Raw genomic sequence first — 8,034 nt, forward strand, 5'->3', positions numbered from 1 at the left:
CACAAACACTGATCTCTGGCTGAAGGAGACTCGAACCTACGAACCTTGGAATGTTAATATCTCTAGTAAGGCTGATGCATGCAGGGGATGAGATGAAAAGCTGTAAGTCTTCTCCCTGAAAGCTGGCTGCCTTGGATCAAAGTCTAGCGCAAGCTGGACGCCAAGGTATTGGTCCAGTGTGGGTAGATTGGTAAAGCACTGCGTACCTTGTTCCAAGGTTCGTAGGTTCGAGTCTCCTTCAGCCAGAGATCAGTGTTTGTATATATATATATATATATATATATATATATATGTCGTGCCGAATATGTAAAACTGGTCAAATAGCAAGAACTCATTTAAAATTAAGTCTTTTCTGAAATTTTCTCTTATACGTTTAAAGCTATATTTTTTTCATTAATATTAATGTATAAATTTTTAATTTTGCACCAAAAGAATCTTAGAAAACTTACCTAACCTTATTATAACAAGAGCAATTTATTTTAGCCTAACCCAACTAAATATATTTTAAATACGTTTACAATAATTTAGTACTTAACAAACACAATCAAATATATTTTTTTCGTTAGGTTCAGAATGATTTTGGCGAAATTATTGCATACACAAATTTTCACTTGTCCTATATGGCAAGATGAGCGTTGCTATTTAAGCCAAGATGGCAAGTTCTGCCTATTCGGCACGACATATATATATATATATATATATATATATATATATATATATATATATATATATATATATATATATATATATATATATATATATACTGAGAGGTGTATATTTCAGTGTATATACACTGATAGGTATATATCTCAGTTTTTATACACTGAAAGGTGTGTATCTCAGTGTATAAACACTGAGAGGTATATATCTCAGTGTTTATGCACTGAGAGGTGTATATCTCAGTGTATATACACTGAGAGGCGTATACCTCAGTACATTCCCTTTGCGAGGTATATATGCTCGCCTTAATGACCCAGATACAGTAACTGCACTAAACCTCAATAAATCCCCCATTAAATCTCCCCATTTTTTGCAGACCCACCCATTAAGACCGAGCACTGTGATTGGCTGTACGGTATATTCGGTCACGAGACCTCGTGTACCCGTTACTGGACCTGTTGGAACGGTACCGCCACAGAGCAGTTCTGTATTGGTGGTCTGTTGTACAACGAGGATACACACTCCTGTGACTGGCCACAGAACGTCAGAGGCTGTCAGAAACACCGTAAGTTGTGCTTATAGCTGTCTAGCTGTCTGTTTCTCTAGCTTCAGTGACAGGCAGTGTAGTACACTGTAGTACACTGTAGTACTGTGCCTGTTACTGTACTTAGAATCATTTCTGTACATTTGTGTTAAACTAGCGAATTGCAAATCTCAAATTTCGTTATACGCGTTAACGAACGTGTTCTTTATACCCACAGCACTGTGTAAGGACGACCCCAATGCCAACGTACCCCTGGGTAAATCCTGCGAGAGGTACTGGGCATGCCAGGGGGGATACCCACGTCTCCAGAGATGCCCAGCTACGTTAGTCTTCGATAAGCAGACGCGGAGATGCGTCAACCCTCCTACGGTAGACTGCGACGTACCGTCGACTACACCCCATCCTGACGTCGTTGAAGACGAGCGTGTACGTCAGGGACCTATTGTGTCACGGCCCCAGAGGCGTCGTCCAGCGGCCACCCCGATAAACGAGCCGGTTCAGGACGATGCTCCGTTCGTGTCGGATAATAATCTAAATCCGTCACAGCCTCGACCCCTGCCAGCACTGCCCCAGGGTGGTGGATTCCGTCAAGCACCTATCCCAGGGGCTATCCCTCTTAACTAGGCCCTATCCCAGGGGCTATCCCTCTAACTAGGCCCTATTCCAGGGGCTATCCCTCATCTAGAGCCCATTCTAGGGGATATCTCTCAATTAGACACCATTCTAGGGGTCATGTAAGGCCCCTATCCGTCTCTAGACGGCCCTAGCCCCTAAGTAGACCCTATTCCAGGGGCTATATATCTTAACTAGACCCTAACTCAGGGGCTATCCTTTAACTAGACCCTATCCCAAGGCCATCCCAGGGGCTATCCCTCTTATTTAGACCAAATTCCAGGGATTATCCTCCTATAGACACTGTCCCAGGAGCTACCCAAAGCCCTATCCCTCTCTAGAACCCATCCCAGGGCCAACCTAGGGCCATCCCAGGGCCACCCAGGGGCCATCCCCGGGGCCATCCCAGAGGCCACCTCAGGGACATCCCAAGGCCACCCCAGGGCCATCCCAAGGCCATCCCAGAGGCCACCTCAGGGACATCCCAAGGCCACCCCAGGGCCATCCCAAGGCCATGCCAGGGTCACCCCAGGGACATCCCAGGGCCATAATCTCTATATTAATATTCCTCACCCAAAGATTGCCTGTCCAATGGTCCTTAGAAATGGTCCACTGGACCATAGCCATGTCCCAGGGCAGTCAGGGTCCTCAGAAATGGTCCACTAGATCATAGACATGTCCCAGGGTAGTCATAATCCTCAGAAATGGTCCACTGGGCCATAGACATGTCCCAGGGCAGTCATGATCCTCATAAATGGTCCACTGAACCATAGACATGACACAGGGCAGTCATGGTCCTCATAAATGGTCCACTGAACCATGACATGACCCAGGGCAGTCATGACCCTCATAAATGGTCCACTGAACCATAGACATGACCCAGGGCAGTCATGGTCCTCGGAAATGGTCTACTAGACCATAGACGTGTCCCAGAGCAGTCATGGTCCACAGAAATAGTCCACTGGACCATAGACATGTCCCAGGGCAGTTATGGTCCTCAGAACTGGTCCAGTGAACCATAGACATGTTCCAGGGGATTTGTATATAGTTCTCATAAAGTATTATTCACTTCCACTCACCTCCACTCACTTCTACTCACTTCTACTCACTTCTATTCACTTCTACTCACTTATATTCACTTCTACTCACTTCTACTCACTTCTCTTCACTTCTATTTACTTCTATTCACTTCTACTCACTTCTACTCACTTCTAATAACTTCTACTCACTTTTACTCACTTCCACTCACTTCTACTCACTTCTACTCACTTCTATTCACTTTTACTCACTTCTACTCACTTCTATTCACTTCTACTCACTTCTACTCACTTATAATAACTTCTACTCACTTCTACTCACTTCTACTCACTTCTACTCACTTCTACTCACTTCTATTCACTTCCACAGACTTCTACTCACTTCTACTCACTTCTACTCACTTCTATTCACTTCCAGGTCTTAGTTTTAGTTGTTATTTTTTTGTTTGTAAATAAATTATGTTAAATTTAAAAAGAATTTTTAATGTCCTGATCAAATGTCCTCAGCATGTTTTTAATTGTGGGGAAAATATTCAAAGTAGGCCTAAGAACAACAGTAGGCCTAAGATAACTATGAGAGATAACTATGAGAGAGCCCTAGTAGACCTAAGATAACTATGAGAGAGCACCAGTAGGCCTAAGATAACTATGTGAGAGCACCAGTAGGCCTAAGATAACTATGTGAGAGCACCAGTAGGCCTAAAATAATTATGAGAGAGCACCAGTAGGCCTAAGATAACTATGTGAGAGCACCAGTAGGCCTAAGATAACTATGAGAGCACACCAGTAGGCCTAAAATAACTATGAGAGAGCACCAGTAGGCCTAAGATAACTATGAGAGAGCACCAGTAGGCCTAAGATAACTATGATAGTCCCAGTAGGCCTAAGATAACTATGTAAGAGCACCAGTAGGCCTAAGAGAACTATGTCAGAGCACCAGTAGGCCTAAGATAACTATGTGAGAGCACCAGTAGGCCTAAGATAACTATGAGAGACCACCAGTAGACCTAAGATAACTATGAGAGTCCCAGTAGGCCTAAGATAACTATGTGAGAGCGCCAGTAGGCCTAAAATAACTATGAAAGAGCACCAGTAGGCCTAAGATAACTATGTGAGAGCACCAGTAGGCCTAAGATAACTATGAGAGTCCCAGTAGGCCTAAGATAACGATGAGAGTCCCAGTAGGCCTAAGATAACTATGTGAGAGCACCAGTAGGCCTAAAATAACTATGAGAGAGCACCAGTAGGCCTAAGATAACTATGTGAGAGCACCAGTAGGCCTAAGATAACTATGTGAGAGCACCAATAGGTATAAGAGCCCCAGTAGGCCTAAGATAACTATAAGAGAGCACCAGTAGTTCTAAGAAAATTATGACAGAGCATCAGTAGGCCTAAGATAACGATGTGAAGTCTCAAGTAGGCCTAAGATAACTATGACAGAGCACCAGTAGGCCTAAGATAACTATGTGAGAGCCCTAGTAGACCTAATATAACTATGAGAGAGCACCAGTAGGCCTAAGATATCTATGAGAGAGCAAAGTAGGCCTAAGATAACTATAAGACAGCACCAGTAAGCCTAAGAAAATTATGACAGAGCACCAGTAGGCCTAAGACACACACACACACACACACACACACACACACACACACACACACACACACACACACACACACACACACACACACACACACACACACACACACACACACACACATATATATATATATATATATATATATATATATATATATATATATATATATATATATATATATATACCTATATATATAAGCATGATAAAACGGTGTTGCAAGTGTTGCAAGGCTGAGGGAAAGTGTTGCAACACAGTATTGCACTCAGCCACGTGGTTGCGGTTGTCTATTTCACGTCGCCTGGGGTCGAGTCACGGTTACTGACCTGGTTTAAAGTACTTATCGCTCCCTCTTTGTAATCATGCTTAAATTCTTCTTAAATCCGGTCTAAATCCGGTCTAAATCCGGTCTAAATCCGGTCTAAATCCGGTCTAAATCCGGTCTAAATCCGGTCTAAATCCGGCCTAAATCCTACTCAAATTCTTCCAATCTCATTCATATCTATATTCTCTCTAAATCCTCTTTTGAACATGCGTAAATCATCCCTAAATCCTTTCCACATCCTTCTTAAATCCTGCCTAAATCCTTCCCAAATCCTACCTTAATCTTGTTGAAATCCTGTCTAAATCCTCCTAAATCCTGCCTAAATCCTTCCCAAATCCTACCTTAATCTTGTTGAAATCCTGTCTAAATCCTCCTAAATCCTGCCTAAATCCTTCCCAAATCTTGCTCAAATCCTGCCTAAATCCTGCCTAAATCCTTCCCAATTCCTGCCTTAATCTTGTTGAGAGCCCGCCCAAATCCTACCTAAATCCTGCCCAAATCCTTCCTAAATCCTGCCCAAATCATGCCTAAATCCTGCCCAAATCCTGCCTAAATCCTGCCCAAATCCTGCCTAAATCCTGCCCAAATCCTATCGACATCCTGCCTAAATCCTTCAAGCTCTTAAGACTGACCTATGAAGTCATATGTGTGGGTCATATTTCTGTGGTAGTTGGGAACGGTGACTCGACCTCTGCTATGGATTGTAGGTGAGTACAATCACAAGATGGTCTTGTGGACCTTTGGGTTTAGCCCCTGGCTTGTCTGCTGTCTGGTTTGTAGGTCAGTAAACTGAGAGAAAGTTGAGAGTAGTGAAAGGTGTGTGTGTATGTGTGTGTGTGTGTGTGTGTGTGTGTGTGTGTGTGTGTGTTTGTGTGTGTGTGTGTGTGTGTGTGTACTCACCTAGTTGTACTCACCTAGTTGAGGTTGCGGGGGTCGAGTCCGAGCTCCTGGCCCCGCCTCTTCACTGATCGCTACTAGGTCATTCTCCCTGAACCGTGAGCTTTATCGTACCTCTGCTTAAAGCTATGTATGGATCCTGCCTCCACTACATCGCTTCCCAGACTATTCCACTTCCTGACTACTCTGTGGCTGAAGAAATACTTCCTAACATCCCTGTGATTCATCTGTGTCTTCAACTTCCAACTGTGTCCCCTTGTTACTGTGTCCAATCTCTGGAACATCCTGTCTTTGTCCACCTTGTCAATTCCTCTCAGTATTTTGTATGTCGTTATCATGTCCCCCCTATCTCTCCTGTCCTCCAGTGTCGTCAGGTTGATTTCCCTTAACCTCTCCTCGTAGGACATACCTTTTAGCTCGGGGACTAGTCTTGTTGCAAACCTTTGCACTTTCTCTAGTTTCTTTACATGGTTGGCTAGGTGTGGGTTCCAAACTGGTGCCGCATACTCCAATATGGGCCTAACGTACACGGTGTACAGGGTCCTGAACGATTCCTTATTAAGATGTCGGAATGCTGTTCTGAGGTTTGCTAGGCGCCCATATGCTGCAGCAGTTATTTGGTTGATGTGCGCTTCAGGAGATGTGCTCGGTGTTATACTCACCCCAAGATCTTTTTCCTTGAGTGAGGTTTGTAGTCTTTGGCCCCCTAGACTGTACTCCGTCTGCGGTCTTCTTTGCCCTTCCCCAATCTTCATGACTTTGCACTTGGTGGGGTTGAACTCCAGGAGCCAATTGCTGGACCAGGTCTGCAGCCTGTCCAGATCCCTTCGTAGTTCTGCCTGGTCTTCGATCGAGTGAATTCTTCTCATCAACTTCACGTCATCTGCAAACAGGGACACCTCAGAGTCTATTCCTTCCGTCATGTCGTTCACAAATACCAGAAACAGCACTGGTCCTAGGACTGACCCCTGTGGGACCCCGCTGGTCACAGGTGCCCACTCTGACACCTCGCCACGTACCATGACTCGCTGCTGTCTTCCTGACAAGTATTCCCTGATCCATTGTAGTGCCTTCCCTGTTATCCCTGCTTGGTCTTCCAGTTTTTGCACCAATCTTTTGTGTGGAACTGTCAAACGCCTTCTTGCAGTTCAAGAATATGCAATCCACCCACCCCTCTCTCTCTTGTCTTACTGCTGTCACCATGTCATAGAACTCCAGTAAGTTTGTGACACAGGATTTCCCGTCCCTGAAACCATGTTGGCTGCTGTTGATGAGATCATTCCTTTCTAGGTGTTCCACCACTCTTCTGATAATCTTCTCCATGATTTTGCATACTATACATGTCAGTGACACTGGTCTGTAGTTTAATGCTTCATGTCTGTCTCCTTTTTTAAAGATTGGGACTACATTTGCTGTCTTCCATGCCTCAGGCAATCTCCCTGTTTCGATAGATGTATTGAATATTGTTGTTAGGGGTACACATAGCGCCTCTGCTCCCTCTCTCAATACCCATGGGGAGATGTTATCTGGCCCCATTGCCTTTGAGGTATCTAGCTCACTCAGAAGCCTCTTCACTTCTTCCTCGGTTGTGTGCACTGTGTCTAGCACATGGTGGTGTGCCCCACCTCTCCGTCTTTCTGGAGCCCCTTCTGTCTCCTCTGTGAACACTTCTTTGAATCTCTTGTTGAGTTCCTCACATACTTCACGGTCATTTCTTGTTGTCTCTCCTCCTTCCTTCCTTAGCCTGATTACCTGGTCCTTGACTGTTGTTTTCCTCCTGATGTGGCTGTACAACAGTTTCGGGTCAGATTTGGCTTTCGTGTGTGTGTGTGTGTGTGTGTGTGTGTGTGTGTGTGTGTGTGTGTTGTGTGTGTGTGTGTGTGTGTGTGTGTGTGTGTGTGTGTGTGTGTGTGTGTGTGTGTGTGTGTGTGTGTGTGTGCACTCACCTAGTTGTAGTTGCAGGGTTCGATTCACAGCTCCTGGCCTCGCCTCTTCACTGGCCGCTACTGGGTCACTCTCCCTGCTCCATGAGCTTTATCATACCTCTGCTTAAAGCTATGTATGGTTCCTGCCTCCACTACATCACTTCCCAAACTATTCCACTTCCTAACAACTCTGTGACTGAAGAAATACTTCCTAACATCCCTGTGATTCATCTGAGTCTTCAACTTCCAACTGTGACCCCTTGTTGCTGTGTCACATCTCTGGAACATCCTGTCTTTGTCCACCTTGTTAGTTCCTCTCAGTTCACTAACACCCAGGTACCTATTTTACCGTTAGGTGAACGTGGACAACAGGTATAAGGCAACTAACACCCAGGTACCTACCTACTGCTAGGTGAACAGTGACTGTAGGTGTAAGGCAACT

The 8,034-nt window shown here is 44.7% G+C and overlaps 1 protein-coding gene across 2 annotated transcripts in view; it reads left to right on the forward strand.

The window, feature by feature from the left end:
- Positions 1-3,331, forward strand: part of LOC128704958 (protein obstructor-E) — a 15,985-nt gene extending 12,654 nt beyond the window's left edge. For both annotated transcript variants that reach the window (XM_070105166.1, XM_070105167.1), the window contains exons 3-4: positions 1,037-1,225; positions 1,422-3,331. In XM_070105166.1, the coding sequence (XP_069961267.1) occupies positions 1,037-1,225; positions 1,422-1,828 (596 nt within the window). In that variant the 3' untranslated portion in view covers positions 1,829-3,331. The remainder of the gene's footprint in view (positions 1-1,036; positions 1,226-1,421) is intronic.
- Positions 3,332-8,034: the final 4,703 nt, after the last annotated feature.

Source organism: Cherax quadricarinatus, chromosome 97 (genome assembly GCF_038502225.1).
Source record: "Cherax quadricarinatus isolate ZL_2023a chromosome 97, ASM3850222v1, whole genome shotgun sequence".
Classification (NCBI taxonomy): domain Eukaryota; kingdom Metazoa; phylum Arthropoda; class Malacostraca; order Decapoda; family Parastacidae; genus Cherax; species Cherax quadricarinatus.